Raw genomic sequence first — 24,670 nt, 5'->3', positions numbered from 1 at the left:
GTTAAGCCCCTCTACGTATGAGCATTCATGCAAAGAGTATAGTACATAAAGATGAAAGAACATAATTTGTAATGCTTTTATAAATTAACCAACCATTACAAACAAACTTCTGTAAAAGACCAGTGTTTAAGAATTTTTATTTGCAATGAAAACTGGATTTTTTCATGCGCAATAAGTAATTTGAAAAAATGAGACGTACGTTTTTTATAAACATGATATTTATGCAGTGTGGTGAGAAACAAAGAGTTTGTAGGGGTGATAAGAAATAACTGTTAAGAAAATAATGCGACACGTTGTGCCGTTTCCGAGTTCATTATCATTCATGTTCGCCAATCAGTCCGTTGAACGTGAAGATTTAAGTGGCTCGCCGGATACTGTTTGTGTCAGTTCCTCTCATAGTGTAGATAACAGCGCACGGGGATGCTCAAGTCTTTGTCTCGGATTCGATCCTTACTAGTGTCCCGTTTTCAGTGTTTGTATTGCTCCCTTGATCGGTTCCGGAAAAACAGAGGAAGAGTATTTCAGGAAAGTAAACGAAGAATACGTTTGGAGACATCGTATGTGGTGGGCCTGATAGGCTAACTTCCATGTTAATTAACTTGCAAACGCGTATCGAAGTTTTTCCGCAACAATTATTTCTTAGCGCAACCTGTCCTGCAACACCCTTACAAGCTTTTCGCATTGTTTCTGAGCACCCTTTATATGTGTTAATTATCATATATTTGATGACATTTATATTTAAATGGCGTAGGTATTCGAAGTGAATGAAAAAAAAGAAGAAAGACTCGAACCAGCTATCCAATGATTACCATTGTCAAAAAATTCCCCATCTTTCTGGATTTCAAGCTAGACGGAAACGCTTGTAGAAGATGCAACTTTGTTTAAAAATTTGCACCGGCTGGAAATTACACCAGGTCTCCCGCTTTGTAGGTGGGCACGCGACCACAGAGCTAAGGGTCGAAAAATCGACCCTACTTCAGGGTATTAAAGACGCTCGAAAAATTTAAAGTCGATTTTCTCTAGAATATTCGGAAATTGTATTGAACTTCTTTTTAGATTGATTTTGAAGTTCCGAACATAAACAAATACAAAAATCCGACTCACGTGTGGTCTGCTTGTTAATGTGTTGCAACCAGCTTCTAACTCTTGCAGGGCATTCTGATTATATTAAAAGACAGGAGCTAAGCTTGACAAATTGTCAAAATGACAAAAATATATTGAGTTTAATGGCCTCTGTACACTGGTGAAAGCAGCTACATTAAAGAGGGTTCATTATCCACTTGAAGGAAAACCTGTTTAAATTCACTAGTTGATATCACTCTCAGAAGAACCCGTACGAAATTCTATGGTGAACTATTTATTTAAGCGGATATTTTGCTAATGAACGAACATTATTTTTAAAAGCACGACATCCGCATAGACTTATCTTAGTTTTCTACCACCTACTTTTTTCGTATGCAGAGACCAGCTATTGTAATGAAGTAAGACGTCCGTATTCTCATGAGTGCTTCATTCATGGCTCCTTTTTCAGATGAAATGAGCTTATTGCCTGAGATATAATTAATGGTGAAAACTGATTCAAGTGAAAGAATACGATAATGGAAGCAAAACATTCCAGTAAACATAGGTCCACAGAGAAACCGTTTGTGAAATATCTGCATATGTGTGGTTACGAGCCGCCACTGACTAAAGAATGAAATGTTGTCGTAGTTAGTGAAAACATAATTAAAATACAATCTTTTCGATTAAGTCCGCCGCCCGGAGTGCCCGAGAGGTTCTAGGTGCTACAGTCTGGAACCGTGAGACCGCTACGGTCGCAGTTTCGAATCCTGCCTCGGGCATGGATGTGTGTGATGCCCTTAGGTTAGTTACGTTTAAGTAGTTCTAAGTTATGGGGGACTGATGACCTCTGAAGTTAAGTCCCATAGTGCTCAGAGCTATTTGAATAAGTCCCCGTCCAAACAGGCTCCAGTTTCAGCCATGGCTCATGGTTGGAGAATGTGGTACATACTTTTGAAGAACTGGTGCAGCGAATTGTATAGTCTTGTAAAGATTTAAGATATGATCCCACTGGTATTTGAAATAATTAGTAGCGGTATTTCATTGAAATACGAGCATTACAATGGAACTCTAACATATAACTAGCTTAAATCGTATTGTATTTCTTGTAAACTTACGCCACGGGTGAAATCTGAGATCATTAGACGGAGACAATCGAAAAGCGTACATTTCGTATTCATACAAAAGTCAAAATGTTCAAATGTGTGTGAAATCTTATGGGACTGAACTGCTAAGATCATCAGTCCCTAAGCTTACACACTACTTAACCTAAATTATCCTAAGGAGAAACACACACACACATGCCCGAGGGAGGACTCGATCCTCCGCCGGGACCAGCTGCACAGTCCATGACTGCAGCGCATACAGAAGTCTGTAACGGCTTGTGTGTTGGGGGGGATCATGTTTACTGGAGCGTTTTTGCTTCTGTAGTAGTATATTTCCACCTGTGTCAGTTTTCGCTGTTAATTGTGATACAGATACATCACCGCGTAAGGATTGCGAAGACACGATAAACAAACTCGGGGCTCGCACAGAATCGTATAGAAAATAGTTACTCCCTCACTGCATTTGCGTGTGAAACAGGAATGAGAATGACTGACTCTAGTACGAGGTACTCTCCACCGTACGACGGTTTGCGAAGTTTGTGTTTAGATGCAGATGTTGATCCAAATGACCTTGGGAATCACGTAGAAAGCTCCATGAGGTTGTTCGTGAATGATGCTGTTGTAGTTAGGGAACTCGAAGGCCAGAACACAGAACCGAAATGGAGGAATTGCAGAGGATCGACAAGTGGTGCAGTATCTCGCAGTTAACATGAATATGCCGTAATTACGTATAAGTAGTTGGAAAGACCCATTATTGTTCAATTAAATGATTATAGATTAACCGGTGACGCACACACCTCCGATGTCGAACTCCCATGTATAAACCGTCATATCTTCTGAATTATATGTCTCACATTGATATAATTTTGTAGGTACATTCAGCGGTATGCGTAGATATCACCTGCAAAATGTATTGCGGATAGACTTACGCATAAAGAAGTAATAAATTAAAACGTAATGCCTAATGCTGAAGTCTAACTCCACGAATAGCGAAAGTGAAGCAAGCGATAAACATTTATCGTTTCATTATTTTTGGGGGGAATGTCAGCGAGAAAAAGTTTCGAAGAGTTCTGAAATTATGCATAGAGTTTGTTGGAAGCTGCTAAGCACTCTCATACTCAAATGGTGGATGAATGTGATCTATTCATTTGCGCGCCTTGATTTGCTCTCTCCCAAGATAATTACGCAGTGTCTTACTTTAATACTTAATTTATTGTGTTAAGACTGTGGTGTCACCGCCAGACAACACACTTGCTAGGTGGTAGCTTAAATCGGCCGCGGTCCATTTAGTACATGTCGGACCCGCGTGTCGCCACTGTGTGATCGCAGACCGAGCGCCACCACAAGGCAGGTCTCGAGATACGGAATAGCACTGGCCCCAGTTGTACGACGACATTGCTGGCGACTACACTGACGAAGCCTTTCTCTCATTTGCCGAGAGACAGTTGAATAGCCTTCAGCTAAGTCCATGGCTACGACCTAGCAAGGCGCCATTAGCCTTACATAGTTTGATAGTTATCGTATGAAATGTCTCATCAAGAACGATGTATACAACAAGGATTAAAAGTTAAGTATTCCCAAAGCAACGTACTTTTCTTTATATCATTTATGAAGTATCCTGTTTCAGACCTATATCTAGCCTAAGTGAGATTACGCGTGCCTTTCGGCTACTTCAGTGTGGCGTAGCTGTCTTGTTACGCCACAACAAAGACTTTAACGTAAGATTGTAGGTTTTAGTGAGTGGATTATGACAGCTTTTTAAATTTTTAAATTTGACTAATAATTGTATGAGATACTGAAAATAAAAGTTTTATTTAGCCTGGAAGTGTTTAGATAGAGAACGTGCAACTGCGACTGACACCATAAACCCGGTTAGACATTCTGTAGTACAGATCAGTGCAAATAGTAACAAACGCAGGACTATTTAAAGCGAAACGACCACAGAAAACAAGATAGAAGGAATACTACTGCCAGAATAAGATTCGCCTAATCTTGTGTAGCCGTTCTGTCCATGAGTTTGACAACCTTAGTCAGTAGGATTAATAGAGATCTAGCAGCACTTTTCAGCCTGGGTTTATTTAGCAATCACGAGAGTTAGGCCGAAAGATGTTAGCTACAAGCGAAGCACTATGAACCGCGGAGTGGTTTACTCTTTAAATTTCGAGGATTCACGTTACAAGAAGATCCAAACAATATTTTAACTTACGCCAACTTAAATCTCGTGAAATGACTATAACGTTAAAATAAGGGAAATTCGATTTTGTATGGAGGTTTATTGACAGCTATTGTTCCCAGATACCACACGAAAATAGAACAAGAAGAAGAGAGAAAGAACTGACAGAGGTGTACTCGAATTATCCTCCGTCGCTAACCGTACAACTAGATTCAAACATCAAGAATTCACTGCCAATAAAGTTCTTCACTGCTGTTGACCGCATTGTCAATACAAAAGATTGTCCGACGTTTCGGCGGCCACTGCAAGTGGTCTTCCTCAGGGGTGTGCTGATATCTAGGTTTACGTGAAGAATTCAGTCGACAAAACTATACAAACACTATAACACGGAGTATCTGATTGAAAGAATCTTTATGGATTGCAATGCGACCCTACAGAGCTTCACTATGTCCTCTCATCAATCCAAATACTTACAAGTTTTTCATTGGGCGTGCTCATGGATGTTGTTCGTGTTTGTACCCATCCTCTGTTTGAGACCGGAGGCACGTTATCTGTGTGCTGTTTAACTGATTTATTTAATACAGGTTCCTAGCAAAATGTAGAACAATATTCTACGTGGACGTCTGTGTAAAATATACTACTGCAGTGTCAAAAGGTTCAAATGGCTCTGAGCACGATGGGACTTAACATCTGAGGTCATCAGTCCCCTAGAACTTTGAACCACTTAAACCTAACTAACCCAAGGACATCACACACATCCATGCCCGAGGCAGGATTCGAACCTGCGACCGTAGCGGTCGCGCGGCTCCAGACTGAAGCGTCTAGAACCGCTCGGCCGTCACTGCAATGTTAAACTGACTCGTGCTCATGCCACATGAAGCTACTAATGTTAAAACACCCAGAATTAATTTGGCTAGAGGACAAGCAGAACAAAAATTTCTACGAAGCCAGTGACGCACGAGTGGTAGTGTATGATCTGTACAAGCTCTTCAAAATTAATAAGAAGGAATCTTTCCGTGAATGAGACCCAAAATTACCAAACGGCGGTGTTACGAATAATGAACCATTTTGCAAGCGATATTAGTTCACGCACAGAGGATTTATACAGGACGTAACAGGTAAAAATGCAGATATTTTTGTATGTGGTATCGTAATACGTGCGGACATCATCGTGTAGGCTGTATTTTTCTACATCAAACAGTTCCCTCAAACAAATCACATAATCTACGAATATTACCTAATGTTTTCTGCACGGTGATAACTTCACCACTAAGTGGACTAACGGTTCCGTGTCTAGCGTGCACATTTCAACACCTGACGTGCTACCCAGAGTACAGTCATAATATTAATACGTGGACACGTATATTGAAGTACCGATTTTAAATATTAATTACTCAAGACGGCAAATGAATCTTATATAATTAGAAAAATTCTTTGCCGTAGATGTCCACAAAGAAAAGATCATGTCTGTACATAGGCGTTAAGAGTAGTAAAAATAAATAATTGCTTTCATACTCACACCTCTGATAATACCTTCTCCATCACGCATTAAAACTGAAGTACTGCCAACTTATGCTCTGCTTACCGATCAGGGGCTGTGAAAGAAATGACGCACGGAAGTAACATTTCATGAAATCACATTCCAGGTGCATTCACGTGTACATGGTTCACTTGCAGTAACACACGCTTATAGGCAGCTACAATGTGACAACTCTTATAGGTCGATAATGTCAGCCGTAGAAACCAAAATATCATAGAAACGAAGTCTGTAAATAACGTTGCATATTGGCGTCGTCATTTCGCTTATTTTTCTGTAAGACTTATTTTTCGATTTTTGCAGCCGTTACCAGAAAATTTGAAGTAAGTTCCTAATTTTTAATTTCTTCATTTTGAGTAACAACAACTTCTGACTTCTCTTATTATACGGAAACTATATACATTTTTAGACTGCCTGGGTCCGAATGAAAGATGCAGAGCTCGACAGAAAAAAGTTATGCGAGGAGAAAGTAATATAAGTGTGGACGTTCGTAATGATAACGCAACTTCTTAAATTACATTTAAATATGCACTGAAGGTAATTCCACATAATTTTGACAGTTACAAGTGCTGTTTTGTGGATTAATATTGCAGATTTTGTGATTCAAAACATTTCACATCAGACGTTACTATAAATGACATAACGGGATTCAGATTGTGGTGTCGTAATAGAAAAGCTAATTGGCCGGTGTTAACATAAAATTTATTTTCCAACGCATTAATCAAGTACGCACTACAGATAATCCAAGAATTCAAGAGAAATGAAAGAATTATTTCGATAATATTTGTAGCTACAATCAGCATTTGCTGTGGTCAGTTCTGATGCCAAAATTCCAAACAGTCTTATGTGAAGTGTATCACACACGACATTTTTTTTTTCAATCATACGTCACGTCCAATGACTCCTACGTATAGTCGTTCACCATGTAATGTAGTATTATATTTTTATGACATCGATATTGCTCTTTGTCAATTTTCATTTCCTCCCCCCCTTTTTTAGATTTCAGTCCTTTCGTGCCGATGTTGGCCCTTGTGGCAAAGTGTCCACAGTTGCCCTAAATGGCTTAGCGTGCCCCACATCCACAATGCAAGTCTTTGATGGTAATAACAGCTTTATATTCGCGGTGATCTCTTTTCTATGGTCTGATTTAGTCCTTGGTATCGAGTTAGGAAATTCTTTGCCTTGCCCTCAGGTGCAAAGGGTTTCAATGGCAAAATCCAGTATCCAATTTTGTACTGTGTAACTTGCCAACATGTCATCCCACTTGCTTTTGCCATTTGAACACTCTCATATTCACTTTCTTTACCCCCTTCAACACATCCCCTGACATTTTTGAAAACTTGTTCACTGACTTTTCGTTCTTCCCGAACTTAGGTTTAATTACATAAAAAGGTGATGACATTTTCCTTTTGTATATTACCTCATATAGTGCGAGCCCAACACTGCTATGTATCTTAGAATTACACATTGCCACAACAGAAGGAAGGTAAATATCCCAGTCATTGTGACAGCTGTTGACATAATGACTTAACATTTTGGCAAATTGTGATGAACACACTCCGTTCTCCCATTTGATTGAAGGAGGAAAGGACTGCGCTTCCAAATGGGTAGGAAGTAGCGTAGCTGTTTCATCATATCGTATTATGCATGCCAAACTTCCATGGCCTGTACCACCATACTTACATGCTGATATGGAATTGTAACTCTTACTATGTAACATGAAAAATGGCCTATGGTGGTCAACATGTAATGCTTAACTACAAGTGTTTAGGTAACAGACCTAGAATATCCATCCTTACCAGTTCAAATGGTTTGGATGCTTCGGGTAATTTTTGTAATGATACTCTTTGATGTCTGATGTCAGCATGTTGTGCACATCGCATTTGATTCTTGACATACTGCTTGATGTCTTATCTCCTCGTAATCCACGGAAACTTTTCTGCTACCCAGCTATCAGTAACTGTCCTGATACATGGTCGTGTGCTTGCCTTACTGCTCATCTTGCAATGCTGGAGGTACTGCCAAGTGTGGTCCATACTTCATCATTTCGCACAACACCCCTTGAACATGGAGAACTGTGGATATGCCCTAAATACTTCGCAGTTTGTGTCAACAGTTTGTGCTTCCTTTCACTTTTGTGAAGTGCTTATGTAAGCTCTGGTGCCTGGTTCGTGTATCACTTTGCAATCAAGTTCACTCAGTTTCAGAGCCCAGTGCATTAACCTCCTTGAAAGACCCCGTAACTCAGGTGCCATTACAACACAAAGTGGTCTGTTGAAACCCTAAATTTCTTCCTATACAAGTAACAACAAAAATGTGTACTCAACATAGTCTGTTACAAGCTTGCATTTCTCCCTGTACAAGTGACAACATTAATATGTAATCCCATAAATGACAGCCAACATTTCTTTCTCTGTGGATGAATAACTGTTCTCCTCTTTTATTTAAATGTCTCAATGCATATTCCACCAGATGTTCTTAACCATCTTGCTTGAGAAAACACTCACTGGGAATACTAATACCAGACTCGTTGTCAATGCTCCCTTTAATTTCTCGAATGTGATCTGACAGTTGGTTACCAATGGAATTTTATGCGTTTCCGCAATAAAAGGTATAACGGCGCAAAAATTTCGCCAAAAGTTCTTGGCGAATAGTCAATAATAATTACACAGCGCTAAAAATGATTGAAGTTGCTTCAGTGTCTGTGGTGTCAGTAAATCATGTACCGCAGTAATCAAACATGCATCTTCACGCCATCTTGGTTAATAAGATGATGCTGGTAATGATGCGAAGTGACGCTTCTCAGTACTCAGCATTAGATGTTCTGAATGTAGCCTTTAAAATACTTCCTTCAGTCGCTGTACTTGCTCCTCCAGGTCTTTACAAAATACAGTGATATTGTCAAGATGAATCGTACACTGTCTCTGTTTGCCTTCTAAGCACTTTCTCCAATAGCCTCTGCGAGGTGGCTGGTATATTCTTAAAGCCAAATAGCATCTGTTGTAAATGCAGTCTTCGGCCAGTCGTACAGAACCACTTCCAATTGGTGGTGGCCACTCTTCAAATCATAACAGCTTATTCGACGGGCATCCACAGCCAAACTTCTGCATGTTGAACAAAAACAACTGTAACTGTTGTAAATCCTTTGTTAAATGCATGGTCAGTTTCTTAATTTAAATTACATTATCAGGTGCAAATATTATAGTGGTAAAACCACTTTTACAGTCTGATCCCTACCCTTTTCTTAAAATTTGGAAAATTTTGCAAAAAGCAATAGTTATGGGTTAAAACGAGGCAATGAAATTGGAATCTTAGTTGAAGCCGCTCCAGGACGGAATGCTGCGACTGTCACAGAGGAACTGACAGGATAACAAAATATAGGCCGCAAGGGAAGCGGCACGTGCGTGGAAGCAGCTTTCTGTGTCGGCGTGGCTCCAGCTAGGTTCCCAGTTTCACTGCTGCATTTTAGTCACAGACTATCCCTTTTTGCAAAATTTCTCAAATTTTAAGGCATAGGTTGGGATCAGAATTTAAAAGTAGCTTGACCACTATAATATTTGCACCTGATGACTTAATTTAAATTATGAAACTGGTCATGGCTTTACTAAAGGATTTACAACAGCTGCAGCAGCTTTTGTTCAACGCTCCTCAAACTTAATCTGAACTAGGTTATCTAAACTCTCCGTTATGATGGCAGCCGCTGTTTTGCGCTCAAATGCCGATGATCCCATCAAAACTTACATTTCTTCATTCCATTCAATTATTTCTTTAGTACAACTGCTCTCCATGGACTATCACTCTCCTCAATAATGCCATCAGCCGACTGTTTATTGATGAATTCTTCCATTATCGGTTGCAGATATCTAGGTATTCTGTATGGCTTGTTGTACACTGGAGCGTTATTACGCATTGGTATCTTGTGTTATTGCTAGTGGTCACAGGATTGAACAGATCTGCAAAATTGCACCAACAAAGCTTCCACAGGCGACTTATCTCTTCAAATGTTTTACCCTCTCGCATAATGCAGATGCATCAATGGTCTGCTTGTGACAAAGGTCTCTACTCGACCTATCCAGATCATCTTCGTTCAAGATGTTGAAGTTGGTAATCAATAAAGCCTTTTGCAGACTCACTTCCTCAAAGAAAAATTATCCAAACTCACTGGAACGATGTAATTCCCATACATTTCTCTCACGCATACTGCATTTCTGTACACAGTACAATCTGATTTATCACTCTATTCTATCAACTCCGCAATGTATAACATTTTGCTCGGCACGTCAGTACCCACAGATACCCAGAGTAAGTCCTGTGCCTCTTGCTGCTTCATAATATACATTTTCAACCGTAGTTATTGATTTTTTAGTGATTTCACGAGTTATCTGCCATTCGAAGCTCACATATCTACATCTACATCCATACTCCGCAAGCCACCTGACGGTGTGTGGCGGAGGATACCCTGAGTACCTCTATCGGTTCTCCCTTCTATTCCAGTCTCGTATTGTTCGTGGAAAGAAGGATTGTCTGTATGCTTCTGTGTGGGCTCTAATCTCTCTGATTTTATCCTCATGGTCTCTTCGCGAGATATACGTAGGAGGGAGCATTATACTGCTGGACTCTTCGGTGAAGGTATGTTCTCGAAACTTTAACAAAAGCCCGTATCGAGCTACTGAGCGTCTCTCCTGCAGAGTCTTCCACTGGAGTTTATATATCATCTCCGCAACGCTTTCGCGATTACTAAATGATCCTGTAACGAAGCGCGCTGCTCTCCGTTGGATCTTCTCTATCTCTTCTATCAAACCTATCTGGTACGGACCCCACACCGCTGAGCAGTATTCAAGCAGTGGGCGAACAAGCGTACTGTAATCTACTTCCTTTGTTTTCGGATTGCATTTCCTTACGATTCTTCCAATGAATCTGTCTGGCATCTGCTTTACCGACGATCAACTTTATATGATCATTCCATTTTAAATCACTCCTAATGCGTACTCCCAGATAATTTATGGAATTAACTGCTTCCAGTTGCTGACCTGCTATTTTGTAGCTAAATGATAAGAGATCTATCTTTCTATGTATTCGCAGCACATTACACTTGTCTACATTGAGATTCAATTGCCATTCCCTGCACCATGCGTTAATTCGCTGCAGATCCTCCTGCATTTCAGTACAATTTTCCATTGTTACAACCTCTCGATACACCACAGCATCATCTGCAAAAAGCCTCAGTGAACTTCCGATGTCATCCACAAGGTCATTTATGTATATTGTGAACAGCAACGGTCCCATGACACTCCCCTGTGGCACACCTGAAATCACTCTTACTTCGGAAGACTTCTCTCCATTGAGAATGACATACTGCGTTCTGTTATCTAGGAACTCTTCAATCCAATCACACAATTGGTCTGATAGTCCACATGCTCTTACTTTGTTCATTAAACGACTGTGGGGAACTGTATCGAACGCCTTGCGGAAGTCAAGAAACACGGTATCTACCTGGGAACCCGTGCCTATGGCCCTCTTGAGTCTCGTGGACGAATAGCGCGAGCTGGGTTCCACACGACCGTCTTTTTCGAAACCCATGCTGACTCCTACAGAGTAGATTTCTGGTCTCCAGGAAATTAATTATACTCGAACATAATACGTGTTCCAAAATTCTACAACTGATCGACGTTAGAGATATAGGTACATAGCTCTGCACATCTGTTCGACGTCCCTTCTTGAAAACGGGGATGACCTGTGCCCTTTTCCAATCCTTTGGAACGCTACGCTCTTCTAGAGACCTACGGTACATCGCTGCAAGAAGGGGGGCAAGATCCTTCGCGTACTCTGTGTAAAATTGAACTGGTATCCCATCAGGTCCAGAGGCCTTTCCTCTTTTGAGCGATTTTAATTGTTTCTCTATCCCTCTGTCGTGTATTTCGATATCTACCATTTTGTCATCTGTGCGACAATCTAGAGAAGGAACTACAGTGCAGTCTTCCTCTGTGAAACAGCTTTGGAAAAAGACATTTAGTATTTCGGCCTTCAGTCTGCCATCCTCTGTTTCAGTACCATTTTGGCCACAGAGTGTCTGGACATTTTGTTTTGATCCACCTACCGCTTTGACAAAAGACCAAAATTTCTTAGGATTTTCTGCCAAGTCAGTACATAGAACTTTACTTTCGAATTCATTGAACGCCTCTCGCAAAGCCCTCCTCACACTACATTTCGCGTCGCGTAATTTTTGTTTGTCTGCAAGGCTTTGGCTATGTTTATGTTCGCTGTGAAGTTCCCTTTGCTTCCGCAGCAGTTTTCTAACTCGGTTGTTGTACCACGGTGGCTCTTTTCCATCTCTTACGATCTTGCTTGGTACATACTCATCTAACGCATATTGTACGATGATTTTGAACTTTGTCCACTGATCCTCAACACTATCTGTATTTGAGACAAAACTTTTGTGTTGAGCCGTCAGGTACTCTGTAATCTGCTTTTTGTCACTTTTACTAAACAGAAAAATCTTCCTATCTTTTTTAATATTTCTATTTACGGCCGAAATCATCGATGCCGTAACCGCTTTATGATCCCTGATTCCCTGTTCTGCGTTAACTGTTTCAAATAGTTCGGGTCTGTTTGTCACCAGAAGGTCTAATATGTTATCGCCACGAGTCGGTTCTCTGTTTAACTGCTCAAGGTAGTTTTCAGATAAAGCACTTAAAAAAATTTCACTGGATTCTTTGTCCCTGCCACTCGTTATGAACGTTTGAGTCTCCCAGTCTATATCCGGCAAATTAAAATCTCCACCCAGAACTATAACATGGTGGGGAAATCTACTCGAAATATTTTCCAAATCATCCTTCAGGTGCTCAGCCACAACAGCTGCTGAGGCAGGGGACCTATAAAGACATCCAATTACCATGTCTGTGCCTGCTTTAACCGTGACCTTCACCCAAATCATTTCACATTTCGGATCTCCGTCAATTTCCTTCGATACTATTGCACTTCTTATCGCTATAAACACGCCTCCCCCTTCACTGTCCAGCCTGTCTCTGCGGTATACATTCCAATCTGAGTTTAGGATTTCATTACTGTTTAGGTCTGGTTTCAGCCAACTTTCTGTCCCTAGTACTATATGGGCGTTGTGACCGTTTATTAATGAGAGCAATTCTGTGACCTTTCTATAGACGCTCCTGCAGTTTACTATTAGCACAATAATATTCTTATTCCCTGTTGCATTTTGCCTACTCCTACCTTGCCACGTCTCAGGAGGCGTCTTGTCGGGCCTAGGGAGGGAATTCTCTAACCTAAAAAACCCCCATGTGCACTCCACACGTACTCCGCTACCCTTGTAGCCGCTTCCGGCGTGTAGTGCACGCCTGACCTATTCAGGGGGACCCTACATTTCTCCACCCGATAGCGGAGGTCGAGAAATTTGCACCCAAGATCTCCGCAGAATAGTCTGAGCCTTTGGTTTAAGCCTTCCACTCGGATCGAAACCAGAGGACCGCGATCGGTTCTGGGAACGATACTACAAATAGTTAGCTCTGATTCCACCCCGCGAGCGAGGCTTTCCGCCTTCACCAATTCCGCCAACCGCCTGTACGAACTGAGGATGACCTCTGAACCCAGACGGCAGGAGTCATTGGTGCCGACATGAGCAACAATTTGCAGTCGGGTGCACCCAGTGCTCTCTATCGCCGCCGATAGGGCCTCCTCCACATCTCGGATGAGACCCCCCGGCAAGCAGACAGAGTGAACACTGGCCTTCTTTCCCGACCTTTTCGCTATTTCCCTAAGGGGCTCCATCACCCGCCTAACGTTGGAGCTCCCAATAACTAATAAACTCCTCCCCCAGTGTGCCTGCTCGGACCTTGCTGAAGGAGCAGCCATATGTCCACTCACAGGCAGAGCGGGCGATGCCACACGGCCAGCCTCAACATTTACCCTCCGCCTCGTGCGCCGCGAACGCCGCTGAACCCGCCACTCCCCTTGGGGAGAGGATGGCCCAACCGCGCCCGGTACCCGCGAAGATGTCTCGACAGCAGGGACAGTGGGTGAAGCATGCGACGCACCAGACTCCCCACTGCCGCTACACTCCGTGGCAGCAGCCTGAAGACGGCTGACCGCGGCCATCAACACGCTCAGCTGTTCGCGAACAGTGGCCAGCTCCTCCTGGCCAGCTCCTATTCTAAAGTATCTTTCATAGATATCGATTCACTACAAATTTCAACATTAACTTTTATTTAAGCTACTGGTGGTCTTTGAGTCGTCTGATTCCATTAGTTCCTATATAGTGGAGTAACAATATTCGTCCCTTCCACGTCATTATCCACTCAAAATTTAGATGACTATCACCAAGGCGTGTCAGCTGCCCCTGGTTCAAAATGGCTCTGAGCGCTATGAAACTTAACTTCTGAGGTCACCAGTCCCCTAGAACTTAATACTACTTAAACCTAACTAACCTAAAAACATCACACACATCCATGCCCGAGGTAGGATTCGAACCTGCGACTGTAGCGGTCGCGCGGTTACAGACTGTAGCGCCTAGAACCGCTCGGCCACCCCAGCTGGCAGCTGCCCCTGATCCCAGGACTTCCAGCATCTGCCAACCGTTATTTCTACGTGATGAGCTTTGCAGTTGTAGGTACTTTCTGACAGTTGTAGATACTTGCTGCTCTCTCGTATCAACTTACTGGCCTGCCAACTCATGCAGTGTTGACATGTCTGACAGGTGGTGGACTTGAGGTGGATGAGCCGGGCGCTGGCACCCGTGGGCATGTGGGGTCCCTCGGGTGGCAGCCGGCTGTACTATGCCTACTCGCTGTGGACCATCGTGCAGCTGGTGCTGACGGCCGCCGGCCAGGTGGCGGGGCTGCAGGGCCACTGGGACGACCTGCAGACCGTCTTCACCACGCTCTGCTTCGCCTTCACTGTCACCTGCACCATCATCAAGGTTCGTGATAGTCATCTCCACTCGTATACCAGAACACACAAGAGCGACAGGTGTCGCAAAAAACTTATACAGGGAGTTCAGAAATTCCCGTTACAGACTGCTAGAACTTATAAAAGGGAGCGAGTAGAAAATATTTCGTATTGGAATCCATGTCCAGGAACGCACCGTTTCCGTGGTAGAACTATTCGAAAACATGTTAGTAGTGCGACCAGCTCTACAGGTAACTGATTAGGCATGAGCCATTAAGTCACTTACTCTGTAATTCTACTGATAATAACCAAAGAAATTACTCCTGTACTCGTTGATGGGTTCTCTCCAACGTGATACAAAACAATGTTCCAGTTCTGGTGTGCGACTTCTTCCTGAAACACCACAGTCACACCTGCTGACGGCGAAGGTACCCTTTCTTGAAGCCGTTCCGTAATTATGCCGAAGAGGTTGCGCGAAAGAGTCGGCCGTCGTGGATAATGATCTTCATATAGGCTACGAGCTGCTCTTCCATTACCGTGAGCTTCGCCAATCAGAAGGATCTTGTCGGTGTAGTCTGCAAACGTGTTCTCAGCCATGTTGCTCTAACATTCACAGACACATGAATGAGGCTCTAACTAGGTCAGAGATGGGATAGAAGTCAAACAACATCAGCCGATCCGCCGTAAGCAGCCCGCACTATGACCAACCTGTTGCGAACCTACTTAGCAAACATGTTTTGAAACGGCTGTAACAGGGAAACGGTACGTTTCCGGAAGTGGTTTCGTATTCAAAATATTATGTGCTCACTCCTCTCTACACGTCCTACAAATTTGTAACGGGGATTTCAGAACGCCCTGTAAACTGGATGTAACGAGGACAGGCGAAGCTGTCCGCAGCTCGTGGCCTAGTGGCTAGTGTTGATGCCTCTGGATGACGGGGTCCTGGGATCGATTCCCGGCCGAGTTGGAGATTTTTCCCTGTGCGTTTGTGTTGTCATCATCATTATGATTCGTGAGAGTGTCTAGATTGGATTGTGTAAAAATTGGGACTTTGTAGGGCCGCTGATTACTGTGCACTTGAGCTTCCACGAACCAAACATCATATCGCATAGTTGTACTGAACTATATTACATCAGTATTTATGTCATCTGTAGACTGACAATTATAGCCATTACAAATCATATGTTTTTAGATTGGTTAGTATCTCCAATCACATATGACAAGAGCAAGCCGTTACTGAAGATTTTCCCCTGGGCAGCAGGTTAGGTATCGAAGTGTGGACGCGTGTTCCATGACTGCCCAGGAAACATCAAGTCGCAAAGTTTTTTACGTCTCTTGATGATATTAAGCTGCCAAACACAAAAATATCTGCACTTACATCCATTACACCCTGTATGTATATACAGGGTGAATCTCCTAAAATTTGCACCGCATATATTGCGGAAATGGAAAGTGCTATAGATGTGAGGTTTTCACAGAGTGAATGGGTGGTCAGGGGTTCTTATTATTAGCCAATAAACAGATGGTGTTTTCTGTGAAAAGACATACCTTTTAAATGTAACAATGCTATTGACATTATAAAACTAAAATAGGGTAAATTAGAATGTCAGTGGTGTTTGTTACAGGAGTCTATTGCGAGCCATTTACGGTATTCGTGTTATGCAAAGTTTCCGCAAAGACAATTGCTTGTGCCATTCAACCTGCATATCTGCTGGGAACGATGTTATGCTTGCTTGTAGTGTGCTGTTATGTTCTTTGAGTGCAATGCAACTTACTGGTCTGTTAGTATGTGACAGTCGAAGCAGTAGGTTGTGAGTGAACGATGGGATTTACCAATGCAGAAAAAGCCGACTTGCTTATGGTGTATCGAGAGTATAGGAAGAAAGCAGTTCGTTCTTGTACGGTGTATGCGGCACGATATCCCAACATACGTCAACTGTCTCGACAATTCTTATCAACATCTTCAAGCAGTCACGTACAAGTAGATAGAGTAGCACGTAGACAACGTAACAGAAGGAAACAAGTGATGACAGAAGAAGGGGAAATTAATGTTCTTGCTGCTGATGCAGTTGATCTTCACACGAGAAAGTGGCATGAGTCAGGCAAGCGTCCTACGCATTCACCACCGATAATGGTTCCATCCCTATCACATCTGTCTCATCAAGAGCTGCATGGAAACCATTATGAGAATCGTGTTAACTTCTGTACATGGGCATTAAGACTGGATGCACGAGATGTATCGTGTATCTCGTTTAGTGATGAAGCCACATTTATCCATCATGACCAGGTAAATCGCGTAAACGTGCACTATTGGCCTGCTGACAATCCCTGTTGGCTTCCTCCACGAAGTGTAAGCGTGTGGTGTGGGAGAGTGACTCAGCTCATAGGTCTGTTTTTCGAAGATGGAACACTGAACGTGCACAAGTATCGCAGTCTCCTAAGGCATCATCTATCAGATATGCTAGGAAATGTTCGTCTGCAGGCTAGGAGGAACCTGTGGTACTATCATGATGGCTGCCCAGCCCATAGTGTGCGGATTATTACACAATGTCTTCAAGAATTATTTCCTAAACGTTGGATTGGACGTAGAGGACCTGTGTCTTGGCCGGTCCGTTCCAAGGATTTGACGCTTGTAGACTTTCTTCTGTGGGGAAAGCTGAAAGACGCTGTCTGCAAGGGCTTACCAACCACACCCTATGATATGCAATGACGTATTACTGCAGCCTGCTCGGAAATCTCCGCTGCAATGCTAGCACGTATGCAGCGGTAGTTTCATACTAGACTAGGAGTGTGTACTGTTACTGCCGGTGGTCATTTGGAACAGAACTTGTAATGATCAATTGTCTCGTTACTGATCAAAATCCACATAACTAGTGTAGGCACTTGCGCTGTTCTTTAGTGTGTGCTGCCACAGGCATTGTACAATTGTCAGTGTGTCGTAAACGATTCGCATTATAGTGCTGGAACAAACACCACTGACATTCTAAACTGCCAAACTTATAATCTTTTAATGTCAATAAGCATTGTTCCATTGAAAAAAGTGTATATTTGCACAAAAATACACTTTGTAAGTGTTATTAATCTATGTGTTGGCTAAAAATAAGAGCTCGTGACTACCAATCAAGTCTGTGATAATCGCGTATCAATAGCACTTTCCATCTCCGCAATATTTGCGATTGCAAGTTTTAGGTAATTCACCCCTATACATATGTGAACATTTCCCTTATCTGGTGAAGACTATTTTTCACATTCAAAACAATAACCATCCAGCTCAGGAATGGCTCATGTTTAATATATAGGGGTAGGCGGCGATATTTACCGATCGGAACTATGATTACAGGGTATCTAAGAAATTTAGAGGCTGCATCCCCTTTTATTTTCGTAATGAAATAGTAAATAACATCCTTCAAGATAACGTATATGCTTAGACTCCGACGTAACATTTTCTCGACGCTTTACCACGGCAAGTCTTACTACAAATAATACGTTTTAAAGAGATCTTTAATGCAGTGTATGTCAGCATCACTGTATGCTTTATGTTCGTCGTGTTTTCATTTTCTAACTTGGGGCGTTTGTTTTTATTCAGTCCGTGGCGTTAATGAGTTCGTACGACAGAGTAGTGATTTTCTGTGACGTCATGGGGCCTGTGCTGTGATTGGTTGACGGAAGCAGAACGACTAGCCTCCATGTTGATTTTAGTATCTGAGAAGCTAAAATACCGTATTTGTTCGTTTTCGTATCTGTACCTGTGTATTACGAAAATGGGCAGTTAAAAGAGATACGTCACACCTCTCCAAAACACATTGCTTTTGGTAAAGTTTGCTGTGTTAGTCTCGGGAAATATAACGGCAGTGGCTACGAGGGCAGTTCAATAAGTAATGCAACACATTTTTTTTCTGAAACAGGGGTTGTTTTATTCAGCATTGAAATACACCAGGTTATTCCCCAATCTTTTAGCTACACAACACTATTTTTCAATGTAATCTCCATTCAATGCTATGGCCTTACGCCACCTTGAAATGAGGGCCTGTATGCCTGCACGGTACCATTCCACTAGTCGATGTCGGAGCCAACGTCGTACTCCATCAATAACTTCTTCATCATCCGCGTAGTGCCTCCCACGGATTGCGTCCTTCATTGGGCCAAACATATGGAAATCCGACGGTGCGAGATCGGGCATGTAGGGTGCATGAGGAAGAACAGTCCACTGAAGTTTTGTGAGCTCCTCTCGGGTGCGAAGACTTGTGTGAGATCTTGCGTTGTCATGAAGAAGGAGAAGTTCGTTCAGATTTTTGTGCCTACGAACACGCTGAAGTCGTTTCTTCAATTTCTGAAGAGTAGCACAATACACTTCAGAGTTCATCGTTTGACCATGGGGAAGGACTTCGAACAGAATAACCCCTTCAGCGTCCCAGAAGACTGTAACCATGACTTTACCGGCTGAGGGTATGGCTTTAAACTTTTTCTTGGTAGGGGAGTGGGTGTGGCGCCACTCCATTGATTGCCGTTTTGTTTCAGGTTCGAAGTGATGAACCCATGTTTCATCGCCTGTAACAATCTTTGACAAGAAATTGTCACCCTCAGCCACATGACGAGCAAGCAATTCCGCACAGATGGTTCTCCTTTGCTCTTTATGGTGTTCGGTTAGACAACGAGGGACCCAGCGGGAACAAACCTTTGAATATCCCAACTGGTGAACAATTGTGACAGCACTACCAACAGAGATGTCAAGTTGAGCACTGAGTTGTTTGATGGTGATCCGTCGATCATCTCGAACGAGTGTGTTCGCACGCTCCGCCATTGCAGGAGTCACAGCTGTGCACGGCCGGCCCGCACGCGGGAGATCAGACAGTCTTGCTTGACCTTGCGGCGATGATGACACACACTTTGCCCAACGACTCACCGTGCTTTTGTCCACTGCCAGATCACCGTAGACGTTCTGCAAGCGCCTATGAATATCTGAGATGCCCTGGTTTTCCGCCAAAAGAAACTCGATCACTGCCCGTTGTTTACAACGCACATCCGTTACAGACGCCATTTTAACAGCTCCGTACAGCGCTGCCACCTGTCGGAAGTCAATGAAACTATACGAGACGAAGCGGGAATGTTTGAAAATATTCCACAAGAAATTTCCGGTTTTTTCAACAAAAATTGGCCGAGAAAAAAAAGTGTTGCATTACTTATTGAACTGCCCTCGTAAATATCCTTCGAGACATTGCTCCACTGAAATTATGTTCACACCCTTGCGCGGATTTGCACTGTTTTTGTTCTTGATTGAAGTTTAGATCGGCTCAGGGCGCACCAAGTTCCGTTACTTTCACGAATAGGAAATAGTAGTGGCTGCGTTATTAAGAAGTACGATGCAGTGTCTTTACATCGTACTTGTTAATAACAGAGGCCTGGTCTTTTGTATTTGCTTGCCAATATGAAGACCTTGACTCTCAATAAATATGCCCTTCCTGCACTGCAGTATATGTGACGTACATGTGCAGTTCGTGACACAAGGAGGACAACGTGTGCAAGTTTGGAAAAGAAATTGCAAATTTGTGGTAAGATCTTATGGGGCCAAACTGCTGAGGTCATCGGTCCCTAACCTTACGCACTACTTAATCTACCTTAAACTAACTTACGCTAAGGACAACACGCACACCCATGCCCGAAGGAGGATTCGAACGTCCGACGGGGTGAGCCGCGCGAACCGTGGCTAGACGACCTTAGACCGCGCGTCTACCCGGCGCCGTTGCAAGTTTGGGTACTGTGTGTAGGCCTGCGCGGTAGCGCAGCGTGCTCGGTGAGAGGGCTGGTTGCTCTCTGAAATAAATGAAAAGTGAGCCGAATATTCAACTATGAAATTAAAAGGATGTCAAGTGACATCGGCCCAGACCATATTACAATGAAGAACAAACTATAAAATAAATTTTTTTTTTTTTTTTTAAATGGTTAAGGTGATCGCTTGCGTAAAACGGGAAATCCGGATTCGAGTCACGTCCGGGACAAATTTTCACTGTCGTTATCACAATATACAGCCGAAGGTGGTTGATATCCGCTGCTGAGAATACATTTCCTCTCTTTCAATTTCACTCTAAGGTCATGTTCCAGATTTGTGCTTCGTGAAGTGTACACATAATTCATATAATGTTGTTTTCAGATTGATGGTATTATTTGCAAGATAAAACTCAGAAGATCTCAAGCAAAATGAACTTACAAAAAAAATTGCGCAGTAGGTCACCGTATTCTAGCGCACTCTTGCAAAACAAATTTAGCGTGTCTTTCCTACGGCATATAGACTTGCTAATACCATAGAAATATTAAAAATAAACGTTGATAAATGACTCATCAAGGCATAAAAAAGGTATACAGAGACAGGGATTAGATTGCGAAGGCTCAGCCACTCTGTTGAGTCCCTTTCGTTGTAAGCAGCAGCATGCGAAAGAACGCTCTTAGGCTGAAGGAACAGACCTTCGGGAGGTCCATAAAGAGCTATGCACCATGGAAATGGAACTCATCTCTGCTAGATTTTTTTTTTCTTTTTTAATCACTCTTCTGACTGGTTTGATGCGGCCAGCCACAAATTCCTCTCCTGTGATAACCACTTCATTTCAGAGTAACACTTGCAACCTACGTCCTCTATAATTTGCTGGATGTATTGCAATCTCTGTCTTCCTCTACAGTTTTTGCCATCCACAGCTCCCTCTAGTACCATGGAAGTCATTCCCTCATGTCTGAACAGATGTCCTATCATCCTGTCCCTACTCCTTATCAGTGTGTTCCACATATTTCTTTCCTCTCCGATTCTGCGTAGAACCTCCTCATTCCTTACCTTATCAATCCACCTAATTTTCAACATTCGTCTATAGCACCACATCTCAAATGTTTCGATTCTCTTCTGTTCCGATTTTCCCACAGTCCATGTTTCACTACCATACAATGCTGTACTCCAGATGTACATCCTCAGAAATTTCTTCCTTAAAAATTAAGGCCGGTATTTGATATTAGTAGACTTCTGTTGGCCAGAAATGCCTTTTTTTGCCATAGCAAGTCTGTTTTTGATGTCCTCCTTGCGCCGTCCGTCATTGGTTATTCTACTGCCTGGTTGCAGAATTCCTTAACTTCATCAACTTCGTGACCATCAATCCTGATGTTAAGTTTCTCGCTGTTCTCATTTCTACTACTTCTCATTACCTTCGTCTTTCTTAGATTTACTCTCAAACCATACTGTGTACTCATTAGACTTCATTTCGTTCAGCAGATCATTTAATTCTTCTTCACTTTCACTCGGGACAGCAATGTCTTCACCGGATCGTATCATTGATATCCTTTCACCTTGAATTTTAATTCCACTCCTGAACCTTTCTTTTATTTCCATCATTGCTTCCTCGATATACAGATTGCACAATAGGGGCAAAAGGCTACATCCTTGTCTTACACCTTTTTTAATACGAACACTTAGTTCTTGGTCGTCCACTCCTATTATTCCCTCTTGGCTGTTGTACATATTATATATGACCCGTCTCTCCCTATAGCTTACCCCTACTTTTTTCATAATTTCCAACATCTTGGACCATTTTACATTGTCGAACACTTTTTCCGGGACGACAAATCCTATGAACGTCTCTTGATTTTTTCTTTAGTCTTGCTTGCATTGTTAACCGCAACGTCAGAATTGCCTCTCTTCCGCCTTTACTTTTCCTAAAGTCAAACTGATCTTCATCCAGCGCATCCTCAATTTTCTTTTCCATTCTTCTGTATATTATTCTTGTAAGCAGCTTCGATGCATGAGCTGTTAAGCAGATTGTGCGATAATTCTCGCACTTGTCAGCTCTTGCCGTCTTCGGAATTGTGTGGATGATGCTTTTCCGAAAGTCGGATGGTATATCGCCAGACTCATATATTCTACACACCAACGTGAATAGTCGTTTTGTTGCCACTTCCCCCAATGATTTTAGAAATTCTGATGGAATGTTATCAATCCCTTCTGCCTTATTTGACCGTAAGTCCTCCAAAGCTCTTTTAAATTCCGATTCTAATACTGGATCCCCTATCTCTTCGAAATCGACTCCTGTTTCTTCTTCTATCACATCAGACAAATCTTCACCCTCATAGAGGCTTTCATTGCATTCTTTCCACCTATCTGCTCTCTCCTCTGCATTTAACAGTGGAATTCCCGTTGCACTCTTAATGTTACCACCGTTGCTTTTAATGTCACCAAAGGTTGTTTTGACTTTCCTGTATGCTGAGTCTGTTCTTCAGACAATCATATCTTTTTCGATGTCTTCACATTTTTCCTGCAGCCATTTCGTCTTAGCTTCCCTGCACTTCCTATTTATTTCATTCCTCAGCGACTTGTATATCTGTATTCCTGATTTTCCCGGAACATGTTTGTACTTCCTCCTTTCATCAATCAACTGAAGTATTTCTTCTGTTACCCATGGTTTCTTCGCAGCAACCTTCTTTGTACCCATGTTTTCCTTCCCAACTTCTGTGATGGCCCTTTTTAGAGATGTCCATTCCTCTTCAACTGTACTGCCTACTGCGCTATTCCTTATTGCTGTATCTATAGCGTTAGAGAACTTCAAACGTATCTCGTCATTCCTTAGTACTTCCGTATCCCACTTCTTTGCGTATTGATTCTTCCTGAATAATGTCTTGAGCTTCAGCCTACTCTTCATCACTACTATATTGTGATCTGAGTCTATATCTGCTCCTGGGTACGCCTTACAATCCAGTATCTGATTTCGTAATCTCTGTCTGACCATGATGTAATCTAATTGAAATCTTCCCGTATCTTCCGGCCTTTTCGAAGTATACCTCCTCCTCTTGTGATTCTTGAACAGGGTATTCGCTATTACTAGCTGAAACTTGTTACAGAACTCAATTAGTCTTCCTCCTCTTTCATTCCTTGTCCCAAGCCCATATTGTCCTGTAACCTCTTCTTCTACTCCTTCCCCTACAACTGCATTTCAGTCGCCCATGACTATTAGATTTTTGTCCCCCTTTACATACTGCATTACCCTTTCAATATCTTCATTCACTTTCTCTATCTGTTCTACTTCAGCTTGCGACGTCGGCATGTATGCCTGAACTATCGTTGTCGGTGTTGGTCTGCTGTCGATTCTGATTAGAACAACCCGGTCACTGAACTGTTCACAGTAACACACCCCCTGCCCTACCTTCCTATTCATAACGAATCCTACACCTGTTATACCATTTTCTGCTGCTATTGATATTACCCGATACTCATCTGACCAGAAATCCTTGTCTTCCTTCCACTTCACATCACTGACCCCTACTATATCTAGATTGAGCGTTTGCATTTCCCTTTTCAGATTTTCTAGTTTCCCTACCACGTTCAAGCTTCTGACATTCCACGCCCCGACTCGTAGAACGTTATCCTTTCGTAGATTATTCAATCTTTTTCTCATGGTAACCTCCCCCTTGGCAGTCCCCTCCCGGAGATCCGAATGGGGGACTACGCCGGAATCTTTTTCCAATGGAGAGATCATCATGACACTTCTTCAATTACAGGTCACATGTCCTGTGGATACACGTTACGTGTCTTTAATGCAGTGGTTTCCATTGCCTTCTGCATCCTAAAGCCGTTGATCATTGCTGATTCTTCCGCCGTTAGGGGTAGTTTCCCCACCCCTAGGACAAGAGAGTGCCCTGAACCTCTGTCCACTCCTCCGCCCTCTTTGACAAGGCCGTTGGCAGGATGAGGGTGACTTCTTATGCCGGAAGTTTTCGGCTGCATATGCTGATTATTTGAGCTAATTAGCGTTTAAGGTGCGACCTTAAGACTGCTACTACCTGCTCGAGAAACATCACTCAATGTAAGTAGTACCAAGAACGCTGCCTGCCATTATAAATCCGTGTGACAAATATTCGAATGCGTCCTCT

The 24,670-nt window shown here is 42.6% G+C and overlaps 1 protein-coding gene across 1 annotated transcript in view; it reads left to right on the top strand.

Moving 5' to 3' along the window:
• LOC124545853 (odorant receptor Or2-like) overlaps positions 1 to 24,670 on the top strand; it is a 167,025-nt gene that overhangs the window by 278 nt on the left and 142,077 nt on the right. Inside the window, exon 2 of the mRNA XM_047124811.1 lies at positions 14,583 to 14,804. Coding sequence (XP_046980767.1) covers positions 14,583 to 14,804 — 222 coding nt within the window. The remainder of the gene's footprint in view (positions 1 to 14,582; positions 14,805 to 24,670) is intronic.

Source organism: Schistocerca americana, chromosome 8 (genome assembly GCF_021461395.2).
Source record: "Schistocerca americana isolate TAMUIC-IGC-003095 chromosome 8, iqSchAmer2.1, whole genome shotgun sequence".
NCBI classification, from domain to species: Eukaryota; Metazoa; Arthropoda; class Insecta; order Orthoptera; family Acrididae; genus Schistocerca; species Schistocerca americana.
Note: the sequence above shows the minus strand (reverse complement) of the source record. Positions and strands in the feature narration are given on the sequence as shown.